Source organism: Sarcophilus harrisii, chromosome 1 (genome assembly GCF_902635505.1).
Source record: "Sarcophilus harrisii chromosome 1, mSarHar1.11, whole genome shotgun sequence".
Lineage (NCBI taxonomy): Eukaryota > Metazoa > Chordata > Mammalia > Dasyuromorphia > Dasyuridae > Sarcophilus > Sarcophilus harrisii.
The window spans coordinates 271,455,951-271,481,856 of record NC_045426.1 but is presented as its reverse complement, the minus strand read 5'-3'; the positions used below and the strand labels follow the sequence as shown (position 1 = coordinate 271,481,856).

General features: G+C 34.4%; 1 protein-coding gene across 15 annotated transcripts in view; it reads left to right on the top strand.

The window, feature by feature from the left end:
* LOC100928701 (ATP-binding cassette sub-family A member 3) overlaps window positions 1–25,906 on the top strand; it is a 251,867-nt gene that overhangs the window by 91,593 nt on the left and 134,368 nt on the right. For 11 of the 15 annotated variants that reach the window (XM_031942176.1, XM_031942127.1, XM_031942136.1 and 8 more), the window contains 4 exons: window positions 4,790–4,955; window positions 20,983–21,242; window positions 24,722–24,838; window positions 25,205–25,322. In XM_031942176.1, coding sequence (XP_031798036.1) covers window positions 4,790–4,955; window positions 20,983–21,242; window positions 24,722–24,838; window positions 25,205–25,322 — 661 coding nt within the window. Of the gene's footprint in view, window positions 1–4,789; window positions 4,956–9,813; window positions 9,833–20,982; window positions 21,243–24,721; window positions 24,839–25,204; window positions 25,323–25,906 lie in introns of those variants that run through there. The other 4 variants (XM_031942161.1, XM_031942212.1, XM_031942220.1 and 1 more) reach the window with 4 other exon arrangements.

Here is a 25,906-nt window from a genome sequence, read left to right as displayed (position 1 = left end):
CAAACTTGTGAATTGTATGCCTTAAATCAAGGTTGAAATTATTGAGGGACCAAGATGGGAATATATACACTGATTGGAAATATGCCTTGGGTGTGGTGCATGTATTTGGAAGGATTTGGGAAGAAAGAGAGTTTGTAAATGGTAAAGAACTGGTCCACCATACACTAGTCAGAAGTACTAGAAAATATTCTGGACCCTAGGAATGTAGCAGTAATACACATAAAGGGACATCAGATGGGAAATTCTTTGAGGCAAGGGGAAATAGATTAACAGATGAGGAGCCCACAGGAGCTGAAGCAGGAGATTTCTCATATAATGGCCTTGATACCTGTACTTGCCCCTAGTCTGCCCTCTCCCAGTTTTACCCAGAAGGAAAAAGAGAAGACCTCGACTCTCAGAGCAGATGAGAATTTAGAAGGATGATGGCTCTTACCTGATGTCAGAGAGGTACTGACCAAAGCAAGTAGGAGGCAAGTCCTTCAGCAACTGCATCTCTGGGATGTCCAAAACCTGTGTGAGGCTTTATTGACAAGGTATGTTTCCCCTGGCCTATATGCTATGGCTTGACAACTGGTGGATGGCTGTCTCATTTGTTGAAGGACTGACAAGGCTGCTCAACGCCAGGTCCCAAAAGGAGGACGACCTCTGGGAATCAGACCCTTCCAAAGCATCCAGCATTCACTGAGCTGCCACCAGGGAGTTGCCTCAAATACTTGCTGGTCATAATGGACCATTTGATCTCATGGTGGAGGCATTCCCCTCAGGCCGAGCAACTGCCTGGACAGTAAGTAAGATCTTATCAGAACAAATTGTTCCCAGATATGGAGTAGTAGAAAGCGTAGACTCAGATCAGGAAACCCATTTTTCTGCCCAGGTATTGCAGAATCTGATTAGGGCCTTTGAAATCACTTGGGATCTCCACATCCCTTGGCATCCTCTCTCTTTTGGGAAAGTAGAAAGGAGGAATCAAGAAGTAAAATGGCAAATGACTAAATTATCTTTGGAGACCCAACTACTTTGGACTAAATTCCTTCCTCTCGCTGTGGTCAGAATCAGAACCAAGCCATGTAGAGATATTGGGCGCGATGAATTATTGTACAGTCCATCCTTTTAGGCTTATCATATGGGAAACTAGGACCCTATTTTAGGGCCAAAGGATGTATTTTTAAAGAGATATGTTAAATCGTTGTTAAGACATTTACAAGAACTACAACAAAAAGGGTTAATAGCTCAGACTCCTCCTCTAGGTTTCCCTGTTCATAGAATTCAGGTTGGAGATTGGGTGTTAATCCAATCCTGGAAGAATGAGAAGCTGACTCTGTGCTGTGACAGACCCTACCAAGTAATACGGACCTCACACACTGCAGTTTGGACCCAAGAACAAGGTTGGACACACCACACCAAAACAAAAGGACCTCTGGCACCACCTTTATCAGAGTGGACAGTTCAAGATAAGGGAGATCTCAAATTACATTTGAGGAGGGGACCTCCACTGAATGGGAACACAAATTCTGAACCCAGTGCATTGTAACTGTCTATGTATGACTTTTCTTTTCTTACATTAATTACTTTGTGTCTTTTTGCCTGTTTGGGAGTTGATATATTTTCCCCCAGGAATTTTACCTTAACTTCACAGTGTAATAATAGTTGAACCTCATGGGGCTTTGCCTGGGCTTTGGGTTTACCTATTTCCTCATGATAGTCATAGAAACCAGACCTTTACCTCCCTGAGATGAGAACCAGTTCTTCCTGTTCATGCAGAATATAGGGAGAACTTTTAACTTAACAAATTGTTGGATCTGTGGTGAATCCCAACAGTTGAGCTAATGGCCATGGGTACTTGTCCCCTTAAATCCAGGCTGGATCCTCAGTAACATATCCTAAATTCATAATGGGACTGGTTTCTGGAACTTAGAAAAGAAACATCAGTGATCATTGACGATAGGAAAGGGAAAAATACTGCTTAAATCAGACAGGGCAAGGTTTGAAGCTGAGAAATAGTGTATGTGAATGGACTTATTCGAGAACAGACTTGAAGCCAAAGACAGTTGATTGTATGGAAATGTCTTAAGTATTGGTGAGATATGGAGAGGAATCCCCAGTTGAAATGTGGGAAGGATTGGAAAAGTTGTACCTTGGATGCTCCCAGAAACAGGAAGAGAGCAAAGATATTGCTATCAACAGGTTACTACTGCTGAATAATGAAATAGAGTGGAATGTTTTAAGTTGTATAAAAGAGAATAAGAGGAAAGGGAACATATACATTGGGTACAGTTATCAATGGGGTTGGTATAATGTCACCGCAGGGACACCTGGGAAACATGGGACTTTGTTTCCCACATTTTGGAGTACCTCCAACCTAATAGATCAATGACCAGTTGCCAATTGTAGCTGGAAGAAGGAGCAAGAATTATGGAAATGTCAATATTTCATCTTCATGGGGCGCGGTCCCTTAAGGACAAGAGAGCAACAATATTAGCCCTTTACAAGAAATAGCTCAAAAATTCTCAGGGGAACAATTGGCTCTAAAGGGCCACTGTTGGATCTGCGGCCTAACTTACCTCTTAACTGGACAGGGATTTGTTATATTGGATTAATAAGGCCAAAATTTTTCTTTCTTCCTGCACAGGCAGACAGATATTTAGGGATTCAGTTGTATGATGATCTGGGAAGAGGGAAACGGGGTTAGATACTTCCATTATCCAGACTGGAGATACAATGGTTGGGATAACACTTGGCCCCCAAAAGAATAGTTAAAGAGTATGGGCCAGTCACCTGGGCTCAAGATGGAAGTTGGGAATATAGAACCCCAATATATATGTGGAATAGGATAATTAGACTTCAATCAGTTATAGAGATTATCACCAATCTGATAATTGAGGCACTAGATCTTTGACTGATCAGGCTACTCAAAACAGAGAGGCTGTTTTACAACATAGACTTCTGCTGGATTATTTGTTGGCTGAAAAAGGGCGCGGAGGGTTGTGTGAAACTAAATTTATCAACATGTTGTATAAGAATTGATGACAATGGAAATCTAGTAAAAGAAATCACTAAGAAAATCAGGAAACTTGCTCATGTTCCTGTTCAGACCTGGACCTCACCGTTCAATACTTCCTGGTGGTCCTGGTTTGGAGGAAGCTGGTGGAAACTTCTCTGGTTTGGTCTTATAGTGCTTAATGGTGTTATATTACTACCTACCTGCATATCTAGTTTGATCTGATTGATAACTAAAATAGTTCAAAACTCATTATCCAGAATGATTAAGTTAGATGGGAAAGCTGAAGGGTTTGGTTGATGATTAAAAGAACAAGTATGGGAACCAGTGGTCCAAGAAGACCGACAGGAGCCAGAAGGGGATGAGGAATTAGATAGGGAATGTGAAATTATGCTACAAAAATTTGAAGAGATCTCAGTGTACAAATAAGAGGGGGGACTGAACGAGATGAGGTGAGATCTTTCAAGACAGTTGTGAAAATCGAGTAAGGCTTCATCTACTTCAGAGTTTGAATAGGCCTAAAGGTCTTTGAGCATTGATTCAAGGGCATACTTAAGTCCCCTTCCTGCTATCCTCCCATGATAATTATTTTCTCCCTATTTCAATCAAATATGGGCAACTATGTACTTATTGGTCAAGTTCAATTTCTTGGGTAGTTGCTATGTTTAGAATGTAAGACTCTCAGCTAATGAGAATGAGGGTCAGTGGTGGGACGGGTATTTCCATTAGAGATTATTTAAAAGTGTTAACCCTGTCCTGAAAGGTGCTTCCTCCTTTCAATTGCCTGCTCGATTTTTTATTAAATGGTGACCCCTCACCATTTCTGAGCCACACATAATCACACAAAATGTTTTAAAGCACTATGATTAGAGAAATGCAAATTAAAACAACTCTGAGGTATTGCCTTACACCTGTCAGAATGATAGAAAAGGAAATGATAAGTGGTGGCAAGGATTTGTGAAAATTGGGACATTAATGCATTGGTATAGGTGGTATGAACAACTGATCCATCCATTCTGGAGAATAATTTTTAACTCTGCTCAGAGGGGAGTCAAACTGTGCATACCTTTTGATCCATTAGTACCACTGTTATGTCTATCCCAAAGAGATCACCAAATAAAGGGGAGAGCAGAGGGGAAGGACTTGCATATAAAAAATATTTATAGGAGCTCTTTTTGTGATGGCAATTGAGAGGATCCTCAGCAATTGGGGAATGGCTGAACAAGTTGTGTATGAATATAATGGAATACTATCATGCTATAACAAGCAGAAGGATATCAGAAAAACTGATAAAGACTTAATGAAATGATGCAAACTGAAGCTAGTAGAACCAGGAGAACACTATATACAGTAATAAACAACAACATTTGATAATCAGCTATGAGTGAGTTAGCAATACAGTGATGCAAAGACATCATGGAAAATGCTTTCTAGATTTAGAGAAAGAATTGATGGAGTCTGAATGCAGATTGAAGGATTTCACTTCAATTAAAGTTTTCACTTTAATTGTGTGTGTGTGTGTGTGTGTGTGTGTGTGTGTGTGTATTGTTTCACAACTTCACTAACATGGAAATATTTTTTTACATGATTGCACATATAGAACCTTGATCAAATTGTTTACTGTTTTAAAAGGAGAAGGCAAGAATGGAAGGAAAATAGTTGAAATTCTTAAGTTGTATAAAAATGAATATTTAAAATTGTCTTTCTATATAATTGGAAAAATAGTATTAAAATAATTTCTTCCTTAATTTATATGTTATTACAGATATAGTTTTTGGTTATTCTTTATAGGTTAGCTACTCTCTACGTTTCAGTAACAATGCAAGAAATATCTGGTACTTTTGGAAGAATATGGTGGTTCATGATGAGTTAGCAGTTTGGCACACAGATCTTCTCTTTCCAGTTTTTCCTGAGGCAGGACCTAGAAATTCTGATTCTGATGATGGAGGAGAACCTGGTAAGAATGAGCTTAAATATTATTTTGTTACTAGCTCAGTTGCTTACCTGCATTTTGTGTCCTTTGGATATTTTCAACGAGTGGTGAAATCTTTATGTCTATTTTATCATTTTGGATTAAATGATTTAATTTTACATTATTAGTTAAAGTTCAAAAGAATCTAGCCCCTTTAAATATCAAGTCTCCTAGTATATAGAAGGAAGTTAAATGAAAATCTTCTCTCTCTATTGCACAATTAGAAGTAGATCAGAATCAAAGAGTACAATTGGTTAAATAAAAATTATTTGGGAAGACTATTTTAGGAAGGTATTTGGTTAGTGGTTTTTTATTCTTTCATTTTTGCAACTTTTTTTTCCTGATTAAGACTTTTAGAGTTTGAGCCATCTTATCTCCCTAATTTGAGTAGCAACATAATATTAATATAGTACTTAACAATTTTGGCTTGGATTTGCTTCATTTTTTGGAGGTAGCAATGGGTGGTGGAAAGAGCAATGGGTTTAGTATTAGGAAAATTAGTGTAAGGTGGCTAGATTCCACTAATAATGGCTCACATGACTTCATAGTCCCAAAGAAACTCTGCACACAATTAACAGTCATGAGAAATTATCAGCCTCTGTGGCCTCAGATACAAAGCTTTACTTACATCCCCAGAATAATATGTGGGATCCAGTATTAGCTTTGCTCCTAACTTTCTCTGTGACTTGGGGCAAATTGATTGGATTATTGAATTGCTTTGAGCCAAATTAATTTTTAAATGAATTAATTTAATGTCCTATTCATGTTATTCTGTAGAGAATTAGAGGTGTTGTCTCAGTCATAAACAGGCTAGTATAATTTTAAAAATACATATAATCAGGAAGAAGATACCTTCAAGAAATTATGTCCCCCAAACCCATGCAAGTGCGCATACACACACACACACATACACACGCACACATATACAAGGAAAAATAGCTCACTTTTATTTGTCTTAGACTTGAAGGTGGGTTTATCTAGCATTTTAGCTTTATTGAAAAGTTTTATCTTTGTGTAGCCTAAAGCAAGGACTTATATTAACACAGCAGAATAGATAAGAAGGGTTTAAAAATGCTAAGGCAAAGGAAAATATGTCTCTTTACTTGAAATGGAGATCAGTTTCTGAAATGAAGTTACTCTATATTTATAGTTAAGCAAGGATATATTTATGCATACATATATAGATATATACATATACACATAGACACAGACACACACCTTCCTACCACCCCCCACATACACACACACACACACACACACACCTTTCCTAGTCTTGCTAAATTTTTCATTTAATTCTGCTCTTCAACTTGCCTTGTATTACTTAATCTTCGCTCATCCACGGATCCCTCACTTGTCTTCTTCTCTTACCCTTTGCTTCTTCCTCTTCCCCTGACTTTCTCTTCTTCCTTTCTTCTTCCCTTCCTCCCTCTTTCCCTTCTTCCTTTCCTCCCTTCCTTTCTTCCTTCCTTCCTTTTTTCCTTCCTTCCTTCCTTCCTTCCACTCACCCACCTGCCTACCTATTGGGGTTAAGTCGACTTGCCCAAGGTCACACAGCTAGTAACTGTTAAGTATCTGAGGCCAGATTTGAACTCAATTCCTCCTGACTTCAGGGCTGGTGCTCTATTCACTGCGCCACCTAGCTTTTTAATTTCTTTTTAGATTTCTTTTTTTTTTCCCTTTTATTTCTTTATAGATTTTGGAGGATGTTATACTCTTCATGATATATATATATATATATATATATATATATATATATATATATGTATATATATATATAGTGTTGCCTGTTGAACCCATTCTCATTGTGAGTAGGTTTACAGAACTCTAATGCCTCTGTGTCAATTCTTCCTCTGCATCTCATTTTTATAACATAGTTATTATTTTTATCTTAACTCTAGCCCAATCTTTCTTTTGACCTACCCAATCACTGATGTCAATCTTAAACATATAGTATACATTTCTATGTAAAAAATTTTAAACAATTTGTCCATGTTAAGTTCCTTGAAATAATCTTGAAAAGAATTAGCTCTTATATGTTAAATTTTCTATTAAGTTCAGATTTGGCTTACAGAAAATCCTGAAAATCTGCAAGTTTGTTGAATGTCCTATTATAGATAATTTTTCTGGATGTAATATTTTTGACCACAGGCCTAATTCTTTTGATTGCTGATAGATATGATTTAAGTACCTATCATCTTTTATTATGGCTGCTGATAAATCAAGTACAATTCTAATTGTAGCTCCAGTATATTTGAATGGTTTTTTTGTTGTTGTTTCTTCTAAAAATTTCTCTTTGATAAGGGGATTTTGAAATTTGTCAATAATAATTCTATGTATTTTCCACAAAGGATCTCTTGGAGGGTGATTGATTATTGATGGATTTTTTTTTTAATTCCCACTTTCCCCTCATGTTCTGTCACTCCAAGACAATTTTCTTGGATTATTTCTTGCATTATTATGTCAAGCTTCTTTTTTTTAAGTCATATTTTTCAGGTAGTGCAATTATTTTTTAAAAAATTTTTCTGGTTATACTTGTATATTGATTTTTTAAAAATCTATACTTCTTTATTAATCATGTTGGGAGAGAAAAATCAGGACAAAAGGGAAAAACCACAAGAGAAAAAAAAAAAACAAAGAAAAAGAAGGGAAAAAATACACAAAGCATATGTTGATTTATATTTAGTCTCCATAGTTCTCTCTCTGGATGTAGATGGTGTTTTCTATCCAAAGTTTATTGGAATTGCCTTGGATCATTGAACCACTTTTCCAAGTCTTTCATAGTTGATTATTGCACAGACTCACTGTTATTGTGTACAATGTTTTCCTGGTTCTGTTTGTTTGGCTCAGCATTAGTTTATGTAAATCTTTCTAGGCCTTTCTAAAAATCAGCTTGTTCATAATTTTTTATAGAACAGTAATATTTTATTACTTTCATATACTTTAATTTAATTAATGAGTAGTGCAATTATTCTTATATTTTTTTTCTTCTTGATCTGTTTTTCAGATCTGTTGTTTTTCTTATAAAATGTTTCACATTGTATTTTATTTTTTTCATTCTTGGAAGAGCCAAGATGGCGGAGAGTAGACTGTCTTTGAGCTCTTTCTGGCTTCCCTCAGATCAACACCAGATCAAGCTTTTGAACAGGTTTTGGAGTGACAAAACCCACAAATATTTGAAATGCAACAAATTACCAGCAGAAGGTATTTTGGAAGTCAGGCAGGGAGGGAAGAGGGATTGTAGCCCAGCACAGGTGCAGTGTAGTGCAGGGAGACCGAGAGTCAAGGGGCTTCTACTAGCTGGGGAAATATACTGGGAAAGTAGTAGTCAAAATACAGCAGCATTGACTACTCTGTCCTAGTTCAAAAGCCAGTGGATCAGCACATTATCTGTGAGACTTCCAACACAACTATAGAAAGCAAATAGTCAGCCCCTGAATCCCAACATAACAGGCAGAACTTGGCCACATCCACCCAGCATGAGAAGGAAGTCGACAGTAGTGGGCTGGGGCAGCGTGAAGCGCTGATATCACCTTCAGAGGGAATTTGGGACAGTCTCCTCTTTGCCCTAAGAGCAGACCTCATTCTTTAAAAATGAACAAAAAAGCAAAAAGAGTTCTAACCATAAATAGCTGTTAGGGATATAGGGAAGAGAAGACCTTAAACCCTGAGGACACTAAAGGCAAAAAGGTTTTCCAGATAAAACCTCAAAGGCTAATAAAAGTTATTAAGTTATAAACTGATGATAAATCTCCATCTTTACAAGGCTCTCTTGGAAGAATTTAGAAAGGATTTTAAAAGAAAGAAGAAAATTGGGGAAAGAAAATGATAGCTCTGGAAAAGGAAACACAGAAAATGTCTCAAGAAAATCACTCCTTAAAAATTAGTTTTGGCAAAATGGAAAAAGAAAACAACTTAAAAAACAGAATTTGTGAAATGGAAAAAAAATTCAGTGAACAAAATAACTCATTTAAAAGTTCAATTGGCCAAATGCAAAAGGAGATTTTAAAAGCTAATAAGAAAATAATTAATTAAAAATTAGAATTGAGGGGCAGCTAGGTGGCACAGTGTTTAGAGTACCAGCCCTGAAGTCAGGAGGACCTAAATTCAAATCTGGTCTCAGATACTTAATACTTCCTAGCTGTGTGACCCTGGACAAGTCACTTAACCCCAATTGCCTCAGGAAAAAAAAATTAGAACTGAACAAATGGACATGAATGAGACAATCAAGAGACATCAAGAATCAATCAAACAAAACAAAACAAAAAATTGAAGAAAATATAAAATAACTTATTGAAAAAACAACTGCCTTAGAAAATAGAACCAGGAGAGATAATCTAAAAATTATTGGAGTTCTTGAAAACCATGATGAACGAAAGAGCTTAGATATCATCTTCAGAAAATAATCAAGGAAAACTGCCCTGATGACTTAGAACCAGAGGGTAAAATAACCATTGAAAGAATCCACTGATCATCCCTGAAAGAGATTCCAAAATGAAAACTCCAAAGAATATTGTAGCTAAATTTCAGAATTATCAGATCAGGGAGAATATCTTGCAAGCAGCCAGAAAAAAAAAAATAATTCAAATATCAAGGAACCACAATCAGGATTACCCAGGACCTAGCAGCTTCCACTTTAAAGAATCAAAGAGCCTGGAATATGATATTCCCAAGAGCAAAGGAATTTGGACTGCAGCCAAGAATCAACTATCCAGCAAAAGTAAGCATTATCTTACAGTGAAAAATATGGACATTCACTGACATAGGAAATTTTTATTTATTTTTGATGAAAAGACCAAAGCTGAACAGAAAATCAAATACAGGACTTGAAAGAAGCATAAAAAGGTAAAAAGGGAAGAAAAAAGGTATGTTTTTAAATTTTTTAATTCTCTATTATCAGTATTGTTATTTCTTGGTCTTTAATAGTTTCACTGGCTTCCTGGTTTGTGTTTGTGTTTGTCCTGAGGTGCAAATTTGTTCTATTTATGGGGAAAATCAGAGAGCTTGAAATTTACCAACCTATTCTGCTGTCTTTCTAGAATCCTCCCCTTAAATTGTTTCCTTCTGGATGCTTGCAATATTTTCTCCTTAATCTGGGAGATTTGGAATTATAATATTCCTGGCAGTTTTCATCTTGGGATCTCTTTTAGGAATGATCAGTAGACTTTTAAAATTTCTATTTTACCCTGTGGTTCTAGAATATTAAGACAGTTTTCCTTGATAATTTCTTAAAACTTGATGTCTAGTTTATTTTTTTGATCATGATTTTCAGGTAGAACAATAATTTTAAAATGATCTTTCCTGTATCTATTTTCCAGGTCAGTTGTTTTTCCAGTGGGATACTTCACATTGTTTTCTATTGTTTTATTCTTTACATTTTGTTTTATTGTTTTCTTGATTTCTCGTAAAGTCATTAGTTTCCATTTGCTCAACTCTTATTTTTAAGGAATTATTTTCCTCCATGAGCTTTTGTACTTCCTTTCCCATTTGGCCAATTTTGCTTTTTATATTTCCTTTTGCACCACTCTTAAATTCTCTTCCCATTTTTTCTTCTGCTTTGCTTACATGATTTTTTTTCTAGTGTTCTTTTTTTGTTATTATTATAGCTTTTTATTTACAAGACATATGCATGGGTAATTTTTCAACACTGACCCTTGCAAAACCTTCTATTCCAACTTTTCCTCTCTTTTACCCCCCCGTCCCATGCCTCTCCCCAGATGGCAGGTAGACCAATACATGTTAAATATGTTAAAGTATATGTTAAATGCAATATAGGTATACATATTTATACAGTTATCTTGCTACATAAGAAAAATAGAATTTAGGAATAAGGTAAAAAATAACCTGAGAAGGAAAACAAAAATGCAAGCAGACAATAACAGAAGGAGTAGAAATGCTATGTTGTGGTCCACACTCATTTTCCATAGTTCTTTTGCTGGGTATAGCTGGTTATCTTCATTACTGGACAATTGGAACTGATTTGGTTCATCTCATTTTTGAAGAGAGCCATGTCCATCAGAATTGATCATCATATAGTATTGTTGTTGAAGTGTATAATGATCTCCTGTTTCTGCTCATTTCACTCAGCATCAGTTTATGAAAGTCTCTCCTGGAATTTCTGAAGTCATCCTGTTTGTCATTTCTTAAAGAACAATAATATTACTTATGTGATTTTTCAAAATCCATTTTGAGCTCTTTCATACCCTGAGCCCAATTCTTATTTTTCTTGGAGACTTTAGATGTGGGAGCTTTGACATTTCTGTATATTACTGACAAAACCTGTCAGCAAAAGATAGAAAGAGAAATTCTATTTAAAATAACTACAGACAGGGGCAGAGCCAACATGGCAGAGAGGACACACACTTCATTCTAAAGTCCCCTTCTACTCTCACTAATTACCAAATTCAGCCTCTGAAATAGTCTTGACTGGTAAAATCCATGAATATTGGGAATATAACAAATTGCAAGCAAAGATAATCTGAAAGATCGCCAGAAAAGGTTTGTCCTGATAGGGAGGGAGAAGTCCAGTGGAGGCAGGGAGGCAGAAATACAGAGGCCAGCACACACTAAGCGGACCAGGGTGGGGGTGGTCTCTGCAGGTGGAGAATTTGAAGGGAGAACTCTACCACAGGTTGGCTGCTCTGCTTTGGTTACAAAGCAGTAGACCAGCAGAGAAGTTACACAAATGCCAAAGGTAGCATGTACCCCAAAAAACGCCAGAATTTAACAGAACCTGGCCACACCCACCCAGCACTGGGAGTGACTCAGTACAGACCACAGCATAGCTGTGCAGCCACATTCTGCAGCAAAGGGCTTTTGCCCAGGGCAGCCACATTTTTGCACAGTAGGGGGGCTCTGTCCAGGGCAGCCACACTTCCACACAGCACAGCTGTGCTTCCCAGGGCAGTGACACTTCCACTGCAGGGTTCTTCACAGGGCACTTCCACAGCTCAGCTGCTCTTTGCAGCCCTGTTTACAGAACAGCTACTGTCCATCTATCTATCCCTGTTTTGTAGAGGGAGGAAGCTGGTAACCTCCTTGCTCTGAAGGCAGACCCTAAGAGCTTTTTAAAAAATGAGTAAAAAAGCCAAGTGAACTCTAACTATTGATAGCTTCTATACCGAAAGAGCAGGTTTCCAATCCCGAAGAAACTAATAGCAGACAGTCAGTCTCCAGACAAAAACCCCAAAGGGGTATATAACCTAGTCCCCATCACACAAGACTCTCCTGGAAGAAATTATAAAATATTTCTAAAAAGAGCTAGAAGAAAAATAGGGAAAAGAAAGAGAAGCTCTGCAAGAGAGTATGGAAAAGGCATATAACTCACTAAAAGAAAAATTTAAAGTGGAAAAAGAAAACAACTTCCTTAACTATGAATTGGAAAAGGTAAAGAACTCCCAGGAAAGTAAGATTTGTGAATTGAAAATAGAAAATAACACAGTAAAAGAAAATTTAGTGAAATGGAAAAAAATTCCATAGAGCAAAACAACTCATTTAAAAACTCAATTGGACATATACAAAAAGAAGTTAAAAAAAAAAAAAGCTAATGAAAATAACTCATTAAAAATCAGAACTGAACAAATAGAAATGAATGATTCATTGAGACATCAATAATAGTCAAGCAAAACCCAAAAAAAAAAAAAAAAAAGAAAAAAAGAAAAAGAAAGAAAGAAAAAAGAGAAAAAATGTTAAATATCTACTTGGAAAAACAACAGACCTGGAAAATAGATCTAGGAAAGATAATCTGAGGGTTATTGCACTTCCTGAAAATTATGATTAAAAAAAAAAGAGTCTAGACAACTATTTTATAGGACCAGAGAGATGTAAACTTACATCTTGTTGAAAGAGACCTGGCAAGATGTAATAAAATCAGAAGGTAAAATAGCCATTGAAAGAATCCATCGAACCTTCTGAAAGAGACCCTAAAATAAAAACTCCAAGGAACATTGTGGCTAAATTTCAGACTAAGGAAAAAATATTGCAAGCAGCCAGAAAAAAAAAATTCAAATACTAAGGAGCCACAATAAGGATCACTTAGGATTTAGCTGCTTCCACATTAAAGAATCGAAGGGCCTGGAATCTGATATTCCAAAAGGGAAAAGAACTTGGAATGCAGCCAAGAATAAATTACCCAGCTAAACAGAGCATTTTCTTCCAGGGAAAAAGATGGACATTCAATGAAACAGGTGAATTCCATTTATTCCTAATGAAAAAACCAGAGCTAAACAAAAAATTTGACCTCCAAATATAGGACTCAAAAGGAGCATAAAAGATAAAAAGAACTCTAGAGAACTGTATTTCTATTATGGGCATATATAAAGAATACATATATAATTTGATTTTACTGTTATAATCAAAGAAAGGAAGTAGAAATGGAAAGGGGATAGTATCAGAAAAAGAGAAAAGGGAGATAAAAAGAAGGAAATTACATCCCAAGAGAAGCAAAGAAAACCTATCATATCTAAGGGAATTTAGGAAGGGGGAGGACCATCGTGTGAATCTTACTCTCATCAGATTTGTCTCAGAGAGAAAATATTAGACATATTTGGTTTACAGAGAAACTTCTCTCACCTCATTAAAAAGTGGGAGAGGAAAAGGGAAAAGGAAAAGAGTAATAAGGGAAAGGTATAAGAAAGGGGAAGGGACTCAAAGGGGGTGGGAGAGATTCTAAAAAGGGAAAGCTACATGAAGCAAATAGTACCCATAAGTTTAATACTGGGGAGAGGGGTAAGGAGGGAAAGAAAAAGAAAAACATAATCTGGGGATAATAAGATGGCAGGAAATACAGAATTAGTAGTTTTAACCGTAAATGTGAATGGGATGAATTCTCCCTATAAAGCAGAGACAGATAGCAGACTGGATCAAAAGCCAGAATCCTACAATATGTTGTTTACAGGAAATACATTTGAAGCAGGGTGATACCTACAAACTAAAGGTAAAAGGCTGGAGCAGAGTCTATTATGCTTCAGGTGAAGTCAAAAAAGCAGGGGTAGCCATCCTTATCTCAGATCAAACAAAAGCAAAAATTGATCTAATTAAAAGAGATAAGGAAGGAAACTATATCTTGCAAAAAGGTAGCATAGACAATGAAGCAACATCAACACTAAACATATATGCACCAAGTAGTATAGCATCTAACTTCCTAAAGAAGTTCAGAGAGTTGCAAGAAAAAATAGACAGCAAAACTATAATAGTGGGAAATCTCAACTTTGCACTCTCAGAATTGGATAAATCAAACCACAAAACAAATAATAAAGAAGTTAAAGAGGTAAATATTATATTTTAAAAGTTAGGTATGATAGATCTTTGGAGAAAACTGAATGGAGAGAGAAAGGAGTACCCCTTCTCAGAAGTTAATGGAACCTATACAAAAATTGACTATATATTAGGACATAAAGACCTCCAGATTAAATGCAGAAAGGCAGAAATAGTAAATGCATTCTTTTCAGCTCATGATGCAGTAAAAACTATATTCAATAAAAAACTAGGGGTTAACAGACCAAAAAGTAATTGGAAATTAAATAATCTCATCCTAAAGAATGAATGGGTGAAACAGCAAATTATAGACACAATAATTTCACCCAAGAGAATGACAACTATGAGACAACATACTAAAATTTGTGGGATGCAGCCAAAGGTATAATAGGGGGAAATTTTATGTCTTTAAGAGACTTATTTGAATAAAATAGAGAAAGAGAAAAATCAATGAATTGGGCTTGCAACTAGTTAGAAAAAAAGCTAGAAAAAGACCAAATTAAAAACCCCCAATCAAATGCTAAATTTGAAATTCCAAAATTAAAAGGAGAAATTGGTAAAATTGAAAGTGAAGAAACTATTGAATTAATAAATAAAACTAACAGTTGGTTTTATGAAAAAAACCAACAAACTAGATAAACCTTTGGTAAATCTGATTAGAAAAAGGCAAGAGGAAAATCAAATTGTTAGCCTTAAAAATGAAAAGGGAGAAGTTTCCACCAGTGAAGAGGAAATTAGAGCAATAATCAGGAGGTACTTTGCCCAACTTCATGCCAATAAATTTGATAACCTAAGTGAAATGGATGACTACCTTCAAAAATATAGGCTTCCCAGATTAACAGAGAAGGAAGTAAATTGCTTAAATAGTCCCATTTCAGAAAAAGAAATAGAACAAGCTTTTAATCAACTCCCTAAAAAAAAATCCCCAGGACCAGATGGATTTACATATGGATTCTCCCAAACATTTAAAGAACAATTAATTCCAATGTTATATAAACTATTTGAAAAAATAGGGATTGAAGGAGTCCTACCAAATTCTTTTCATGACACAGACATGGCACTAATATCTAAATCAGGTAGGTTGAAAACAGAAGGAAAATTATAGACCAATCTCCCTAATGAATATTGATGCAAAAGTCTTAAATAAAATATTAGCAAAAAGATTACAGAAAATCATCCTCAGCATAATACACTATGACCAAGTAGGTTTTGTACCAAGAATGAAGGGCTGGTTCAATATTAGGAAACCTATTAGCATAATTGACTATATCAATAACCAAATTAACAAAAATCATATGATCATCTCAATAGATGTAGAAAAAGCATTTGATAAAATCCAACATCCATTCCTAATAAAAACACTTGAGAGTATAGGAATAAATGGACTTTTCCTTAAAATAGTAAGTAGCATCTATTTAAAACTGTCAGTAAGCATTATTTGTAAATGGTAAACTGCAACCATTCCCAATAAGATCAGGAGTGAGACAAGGTTGCCCACTATCACCATTACTATTCAATATTGTATTAGAAATGCTAGCTTCAGCAATAAGAATTGAGAAAGAAATTAAAGGAATTAGAGTAGGTAATGAGGAAACCAAAATATTACTCTTTGCTGATGATATGATGGTGTACTTAGAGAACCCCAGGGCTTCTGCTAAAAAGCTATTAGAAATAATCCACAAGTTTAGCAAAGTTGTAGGATACAAAATAAACTGACATAAATCATCAGTATTCTTATATATCACTAACAAAATCCAACAGTTAGAGATACAAAGAGAAATTCCATTTAAAGTAACTGCCGATAGTATAAAATATTTGGGAATCTCTCTACCAAGGGAAAATCAGAAACTATATGAGCAAAAGTATAAAACACACTTTCCATGCAAATAAAGTCAGATCTAAACAATTAGAAAATATTAAGTGCTCTTAAATAGTTTGAGCAAATATAATAAAGATGACAATACTACCTTAACTAATCTATTTATTTAGTGTTATACCAATCAGATTCCCAAAAAACTATTTTAATTACCTAGAAAAAATAACAAAATTAATCTGAAACAACAAAAGGTCAAGACTTTCAAGGGAACTAATGAAAGAAAAATCAAATAAAGGCGGCCTAGCTGTACCAGATCTAAAACTATATTATAAAGCAGCAGTCACCAAAACCATTTGGTATTGGCTAAGAAATAGACTAGTTGATCAGTGGAATAGGTTAGGTTCACAGGACAAAATAACAATAACTTTAATAGTCTAGTTTGACAAACCCAAAGACCTTAGCTTTTGGGATAAGAATTCACTGTTTGACAAAAATTGCTGGGAAAATTGGAAATTAGTATGGCAGAAACTAGGCATTGACCCACACTTAACACTGTACACCAAGATAAAGTCAAAATGGGTTCATGATCTAGGCATAAAGAATATGATTATAAATAATATCAAATTAAAAAGCTTTTGTACAAACAAAACTGATGCAAACAAGATTAGAAGGGAAACAATAAACTGGTAAAACATTTTTTACAGTTAAAGGTTCTCATAAAGGCCTCATTTCCGAAATATATAGAGAATTAACTCTATAAGAAATCAAGTCATTCCCCAATTGATAAATCGTCAAAAATATGAACGACAATTTTCAGATGAAGAAAGTGAAACTATTTCTAGGCATATGAAAAGATGCTCCAAGTCATTATTAATCAGAGAAATGCAAATTAAGACAACTCTGAGATACCACTACACACCTGTCAGATTGACTAAGATGACAGGAAAAGATAATGATGAATGTTGGAGGGGATGCTGGAAAACTGGGACACTGATACATTGTTGATAGAATTGTGAAATACATCTAGCCATTCTGGAGAGCAATTTTGAACTATGCTCAAAAAGTTATCAAATTGTGAATACCCTTTGATCTAGCAGTGTTACTACTGGGCTTATATCCCAAAGAGATCTTAAAGAAGGGAAAAGGATTTGTATGTGCAAAAATGTTTGTGGCAGCCCTTTTTATAAGTGGCTAGAAACTAGAAATCGAATGGATTCCCATCACTTGGAGAATGGCTGAATAAATTGTGGTATATGCATGTTATGGAATATAGTTGTATAAGAAATGACCAACAGGAAGATTTCAGAAAGGCCTGGAGAGACTTAGATAAACTGATGCTGAGTAAAATGAGCAGGACCAATAGATACTATATTATGATCAATTCTGATGGATATGGCTTTCTTCAACAATGAGACAAGCCAAATCTGTTCTAATTGTTCAATAATGAATAGAACCAGCTATTCCCAGTGAAAGAATTCTGGGAAATGAGTGTGAACAACTACATAGCATTTCCAATCCCTATGTTTTTATCTGCTCGCATTTTTGATTTCCTTCTCAGGTTAATTTTACCTTATTTCAAAGTCCAATTATTCTTGTGCAGCAAGATAGGTATATAAATATGTATACATATATTGCATTTAACATATACATTAACTTATTTGACATGGTCTACCTCCATCTAGGGCAGGGGGTGGGGGGAAGGAGGGGAAAAGTTGGAACAGAAGGTTTTGCAAGGGTCAATGCTGAAAAATTACTCATGCATATATCTTGTAAATAAAAAGCTATAATAAAAAAATAAAATAACTATAGACAAAATAAAATACTTGGTTGTCTACCTACCAAGATAAACCCAAGAACCATATGAACACAATTCCAAAACACTTCCTCACAAATAAAGTCAGATCTAAATAATTGGAAAAATGTCAATTGCTCATAGGGAGACTGAGCTAATATAATAACAATGACACTTCTGCCTAAATTAATCTACTTATTCAGTGTCATACTAATCAAACTACCAAAAGTTATTTTATAGAACTAGAAAAAAATAATAACAAAATTCATCTGGAAGAACAAAAGATCAAGAATATCAAGGGAATTAATATAAAAAAAAATGCAAAGGATGATGGTTTAGCACTACCAAACCTAAAACTATATTATAAAGCAGCAATCATCAAAACCATTTGATACTGATTAAGAAACAGAGTGTTAAGGGGCAGCTAAGTTGGTCTAGTGGATAGAGCACCAGCCCTGAAATCAGGAGGACCTGAGCTCAAATCTGACCTCAGACACTATCACTTCCTGGCTGTGTGACCCTGGGCGAGTCACTTTACCCCAATTGCCTCAGCAAAAAAAAAAAAAAAAAAAAAAAAGAGTAGTGGATCAGGGAAATAGATTAAATATATGACACAATAATCAAGGCGTACAGCAATCTAGTATTTAATATATTCCAAACTCCAGCTTCTGGAATAAGAACTCAATATTTGATAAAAATTACTAGGAAAACTAGAAAATAATACGTCAGAGATTTGGCATAGACCTGTATCTCACATCCCATACCAAAATAAGGTCAAAATAAGTACATGATTTGGGCATAAAAAGATGTTATCATAAACAAATTAGGAGAGCAAGAGATAATTTACTTATCAGATCTTTGGAGAAGGGAGGAATTTATGACCAAAGAAGAACTAGAGAACAATGTGAAAGGTAAACTGAACAGTTTTGATTACATTAAATAAAAAGGTTTTGCACAAATAAAACCAACAGAAACAGGATTAAGAGAAGCACAAAGCTGGGAAACAATCTTTATAGCCAGCCAGTGTTTCTAAAAAAGATCTCATTTCTAAAATATATAAAGAACCGTGTCAAATGTATAAAAATACAAATCATTCCCCAAGTGATAGATAAATGGCCAAAAGATATGAACAGACTAATTTCAGACAAAGAAATTAAAGCTATCCTTAGTCAGATGAAAAAGTGCTCCAAATCACTATTGATTAGAGAAATGCAAATTAAAACAACCCTGAGGTACCACCTCATACTCTCAGATTGGCTAGGATTAACAGGAAAAGATAATGGTAAATGTTGGTGGCAATGTGGAGAAACTGGGACGCTGATGCATTATTGGTAGAGTTGTGAAATGATCTAACGATACAGAAGAGTAATCTGTAATCATGTCCAAAGGGATATAAAGTTATGCATACTCTTTGACCCAGAAGTACTGCTACTGGGTCTGTATTATAGGGAAATCATAAAGGATGGAAAAGGACCCACATGTGCGAAAATGTTTGTAGCTGCTCTTTTTGTGGTGGTAAAGAATTGGAAAATGAGTAGGTGACCATCAATTGGGGAATGGCTGAATAAGTTATGGTATGTGAAGGTAATGGAAAATTTTTGTTTTATAAAAAGTGACAAGCTGATTTTAGAAAGGCCTGGAAAGATTTATATGAGCTGATGCTGAGTGAAACAAGCGGAACAATAGAATGATATTTCTATACATTGTGCAATAATCGAAAAAGGTAGAAGATCTGGCAAAAGATTAAATGCTGTAAACATTAGATAATTGTCAATGAAGAGAAAAATTTGGTAATATTTATTAAAATAATTTTGGTTTACAAATAAAAAAAAAAGAAATACATTGTACACAATAACAAGAAGAATGTGCGATGATCACCTATGAAAGACTTGGTTCTTCTCAGCAGTTCAATGATCAGGCAATTCCAATAGACGTTGGACAGAAAATGACATCTGCATTCAGAAAAACAATTAAGACTGAATGTAAATCAACATATGCTATGTTCACTTCTTTTTTCTGTTTGTTTTTTTTAATCTCTCATGGTTTTTCTTTTTGTTCTGATTTTTTACTCCCAATATTATTCATAAACAAATGTGTACTAAAATAAACAAAAAATTTTAAAAAAGAGTATGACCCAGATTTTTGGATAAGACCAGTATTTAAAAATATACACATATACACACAGCTACAAATGTGCTGTAAATGTGTGTTAGAAAGTTTTGTTTTTCTTTTTTACATTTTGGGGTGAAGAGGTGGGAGATTAAAGTAATTTCCTTTAACTGAAAAAAAAAATGTTCAGAATAAAAAAAGAAACTGCACCAAAGAAAATGTATTACCATCTTCCTTGCTATTACATCCTAAGGAACACTGGATTTTTCAATCTTGACATAAGTGAAATAACCTTTATGTACTGAACTCTAGAGAAGAGGGACTCAATGATTTTTTCTGTTTCCAAGGTTTAATACAGTGCTTTTCACTTAGAAAGCACTTACTAAATGCTTATTCATTTTTTCATTCATTCATGGGGAATGGAAAACATAATCTCAGAAAGATGTAGTTTCAGAAAGAGTATTGTGAGGAACAGCAAAAAGGCCAGTTTGACTGGGCCATAGGATTTGTGAAGAGAACATAATGTATCATTAGGCCAGAATGTTAGAATGCAACCAGCTTATGAAAGATTTTAAATGTTTTATATTATGGAAAGAAAATAGAAGTGATTGACTTTGATGTCAGAGAACTCAGGTTCAAGTTTTACCTCTCTACCTTGACTCCTTGAGAAAATCACTTAATCTCACTTTTATAAAATCAGGGATTGAAAATATCCTCCAAAATTCTTTTCTGTGCTATCTTACATACTATAAGAATTATGACATGGAGATAACTTTTATATCTCAGTTCTTTTATGTTCTCTGAATGAAAAATACCATTGGGTGAGATGCTTTTCAACCTTTTGTGCTGCACATCTTTATTATAATGAAGACAATACCATCTCACTTAATCTCTCTGAACCTGTTTCATTATTTGTACAACAGGGAACATTTCACAAGGTTTTTATAAGCATTATAATGAGATCAAGTATGTGAAGAGTTTGTAAGATCTAAAACATTACATAGATAAGGTTTTGTTAATATTTATTCTCTTTCCTTATTTAGGATATTTTGCTGAAGGGTTCCTGACGATACAGCATGCTATTAATAAAGCTATAATGCGATACCATGCAAAAAATACTGCAAGAGATTTGTTTAATATCACCTCTGTTTTTATAAGGAGGTTTCCTTTCCCAGTTTCTTCTGCTGATAATTTCTATCCTATTTTCATCTTTTTTCTTCCTTTAACAATTATATTAGTTTTCTCCGTGATCGTATTCAATATGATCCGTTTTGTCATGTTGGAAAAGGAAAGTATGCTGAAGGTAAATACTACTTGTATTTGAATTAAAATTACTGATAGAATGCTGTGGCGTGTTGGAAATAGAACGAGATTTGCATGGGACTTGAGAGGTCATCTAATCTAATGTATACATGACCAAGATCCCTTATACAAGTATCTCCAATAGATAGTCATATACCCTGTGATCAAGGAGCTACAGTGAGTGGAAACATATTACTATCTCATTTTGTGATAGATATAAATTTATGAAGATTTGGAAAGTTGTAATCAAAATAACATCTGCCTCTGAAACTTGCTCTCATTGCTTCTATTTGTGTTCTCTGGAGTCAATTAGAACAAGTTTAATCAGTTTTCTATATGACAGCCCTTCATATACTTGAAGACCATCATGTCCTCCTTAAGTCTTCTCTTATCCAGATTAAGTGTTATCAGTTCCCTCAATTCATCCTTTTTCAGCATTTTTTTCTTTTAGTTCTTTTGTCATCCTGGCTACATTTTTTGATCATGCTTTAATTTTGTATGTCTTTACTAAAATGTTATCCAGAACTGAATACAATAGTCTAAATGTGGACTCAGTATAAAGTGCATCATTTCTAGACCTATTTCATTCTGGATACTTTGCCTTTTTTAATGCAGACTTGCGCAACATCAGCTTTTTTGGTTACTATGTCTTACTATTAACTTATATTTATTAATTGCTATCTGCAAAAATAACTCCCCCCAAAACTTGAGTTCCTTTTCATAGGAAAAGCCATATTCTCTGTCCTTCACTTTTTGCAGTTGATTATGTTGAATCCAATTATAGAATGTCATATTTATCCCTATGAAATTTGTTTCTTTCAGCTATTATTCTAGACCTAAGAGGAACTTTTCTTGAATTTGTCAGTACAGTATTAATTGTCTTTGTATTGCCTGGAGATTTGAAGTTCATGTCATCTATACTGTCATTCCTTAAGTCACTGCTAATAATGTTGAATCATTTGGGGCCAAAGATAGACTCATACTCAGCTGGTGACCTTCTTTGAGGCTGACATTGACTCATTAAAATGACTTCTCTTTAAGTTTGATCATTGCATTACAAATCTACTTAAATCTACTACCATCCAACCTGTATCTCTACATCTCAACCACAAGGATATCCATAAGAGACTGAGAAAAAAAAAAAAAAACATAATTTCATCAAGAGTAGTTAATACCTTTTAAATCTCATAATTGCTTTTTAACAGAATTATTAAAAATAGAATAGATATGTAATATTTATGTGACGCTTAAATCTAATTATATCTTTTCTATTTGCCTGATTTACTTTTAATTATTCTGTCCAAAAAAGAAATGAGGTTAGCTAAAACTGACCCATTCTTGAAAGAGCTGTGCTAGTTTTTAGTGGTCAGTGTTTCTTTTTTTAATAATGTGTTCATAACTTTGGCAGGCACCACAGGCCTACTACTACCTCTTTCTTTCTTTCTTTCTTTTTAAAAATGAGACAGAATTTGCCTTTTGCTAGTTTTGTAATACTTCTCCTATTCTCTTTTCTTTTCTTTTTTTTTACTGAGACAATTGGGATTAAGTGACTTGCTCGGGGTCACATAGTTAGGAAGTGTTAAGTGTCTGAGGCCAGATTTGAATTTAGATTCTCCTGATTCAGGGCTGGTGCTCTATCCACCACACCACCTAGCTGCTCCCCCTACTTCTTTCCCAATCTAAAGATCACTTTCATTGGAAGAAGAAACTAAATGCTTTCCAATAGTTCATTATTATATTCATCCACCTCAAGTCGATTCTCTTCTTTGAAAATCTTGTCTCCCAGGTAGCACTCAAACTAATTTTTCATCTATTTTCTATATTTCCTATGTGGCCATTTTGTTCTTTTATGCTTCTAAATGCTTCTTAATACCTGAGTTAAATCCCTATTACCAAATAACTTTACATTTTGGAACTCTGAACTCATTCCTGTATCAAGTTGCTTTAAGATATTTTCAAGCTATAGGTCTGTGATTATTGGTGTTTTAGGGCATCTCCTTTTGTCCCACAAAGAATTAAATAAGCTTCTAGGCAAAAATTTGCTTTAAAAATTAGTTACATAATTCCTGTTCACCTACCTGATTTATTCCAAAGCATTAATCTTAAAGTTTAGGAGCAGAAACTCGAGCATCCTAATTTTATATGAGTAGGCAAAAATGAATATGTAATATCTAAACCTTTAAAAACTACTCCCCCCCCTCCCCGCCCCCCCCCCGTCTATGTGTGCATATGTCTGTGTGTATCACTTATATCACTTCTTAGGTTAATTTTTATCTAAAGCATATCATTATACATTATATTTGAAAACATACTTCAAGGGTCTGCTTTCTTGTTCGATATTTTTAATTTAATGAATAAATCCATATTTATCTAATTCATGATATCAGTGTTTTATATAATTATATGCCTTATATGGCCTTTGTCTTTCTCATCTGAAGAATTCTGATTTTTTTTTCAGTTCTCCTGTGATGAATTTTTTAAAAAGAAAAACTTATTATTTATTTTAAATATTAATTTTAAAAAGTTTGAGTTCTGAATTCTCTCCTCTATCCCTTTCACCATCCATTGACAAAGCAAGCAATATATCAGTTATTCACGTGAAATCATGCAAAGCATATAGCTATATTTCAAAAGTAAAGCAAGAAAAGTGAAAAAAAATATATTCCAGTTTGCTTTTGGAGAGTTCATCAGTTCTATCTCCCGAGGCAAATAGCATTTTTCATCAGAATTACCTTGGATCATTGTATTGATCAGAATAGCTAAGTCACAGTTGATCATTAATATAGTTTTGTTGCTACTATGTATAATATTCTCTTGATTCTACTCATTTCACTTTGCATCAATTCAGCCTGGACCTTCCCAGGCTTTTCTAAGGAGAACCTCATCATTTCTTGTAGCACTGTGTTTCTTATTCCACCATGATGATCTTGTAAACCTTTGATTGCTTTAGTGAAAAAAAAGTATGCAAAGAACTAAAAACTATCATAACCATAATGTAATTATATTAGCATAACATAAAAATAATTCACATAATTAAATGCTACAGAATTATCATATATAGATATATTAAAATGTTATAGCCTCATAAGTATGCAATAAAATATGTCTCTCATATTCCACTTAAAACAAATACTGTTTTCATTTCACCTATCAACCAATACTTAAATAATGTTTGTTACATTTAAAACATGAAATATTTCTATTATTAGTAATTTCTAAAAACATATGGTTCAGGAAGATTACTTTTTAAATCTTCTTATAAGATTCCCTTTCTACTTACATCCTAGTTTTAGTATTTTTTACTGATTGGGGTAAAATTGGATACATAAAACAAGCATCATAGACTTTTTGAGACACTAATATAAGAATTAAAGAAAAAGTACCTTTAATACACTCCTTGATAATGATTATTAAATAGTTTTCTGTCTGTACTAAAATTAACTTTGTTACATATCTTTTGTCTTTTTTGGCTTTTAACAGGAATACCTCTGCATAATGGGAATGAGCAATCTGATGCTCTGGAGTTCCTATTTCTTCACATATTTCTTGTTTTTTCTTTTTATCATCATTGTGCTGACTCTGATACTGCTAGCCAAGGCAAGTGTCTGGTGTTTTATGTTTGGTGGTGGTGGTGGTTGTTTTTTTAATTTCACTGAGGAAGAGAGTGGAAGTCTTACTTTATTGCTGAGTGGAAGATGTTACATTATTAATCAGAATATGAAGCAACATTGTAGTTGTAGTTGTAGTTGTTGTGAAGCAACATGAAGTAGCATCAAAATGGCAGGTGGTGTATATGTGGGCCTTTAGTAATATACTCTTTTATTGTAGGTCAGTCAATGAATAGTTTATTAATTGCGTTAGTGATACTACTATATTTTATAAATCTATTTCCTTGTCCCATTTGATCTTGTCTTCTAAACCACATTTATATGACTAAATTGACTTTTGAATGTCTCATGGTAGATTGTATACCTGCCAATAATCATCTACAGTGAAGGATCTTTGGTGTTTTTCTTTCTGATGTGCTCTGCCATTGTTTCCATATTCTTCAGCTTCATGATCAGCACATTCTTCAACAAAAGTAAGTAGGTACTATTTTCCTTTTTTATTTTTATATCTACCACTGCTTTAACTCAAGATAAGTTCTTAATAAATGTTTGTTCAATTGAGATTTTTGTTATTATTGTGATTATGCCCTTGAAGAGTTTATTGAAAAAAGGGACCATTTTCAGAAATACAACAGTAACTACATTTTTTGAAGAAAGATTAAGCAATTTAAAATCCTATTTCCTACTAATTTATAAATGAAATTTTTTGGATGTACATAAGAGTAGTATATGTCAGACATATAGTATAAATATACAAGTTCAGACTATAAAATCATGAACTAGTGATGAGACTAGGGTTCTTGGTGGTCAGGGAGTTAAATGATGAGATTAATGGCAGATTCGGGGTTCAGGGAAGCAAATGAAGAGGTTTGGATCCCCTAAATCCCCTTAGGATTCGGCGCAGGACAGGCACTTATGGGAACCCCCTTCTGACAGTGCAGAGGTCCTTCATAACGCAATTTACAAATCCAAAAAGCTAGACTTGTAAAAAGAAGTTTATTATTGGCATTGGGAAATCGGCCTTTGCTATGCATGAATAGAAAGACTGAATTCCTTA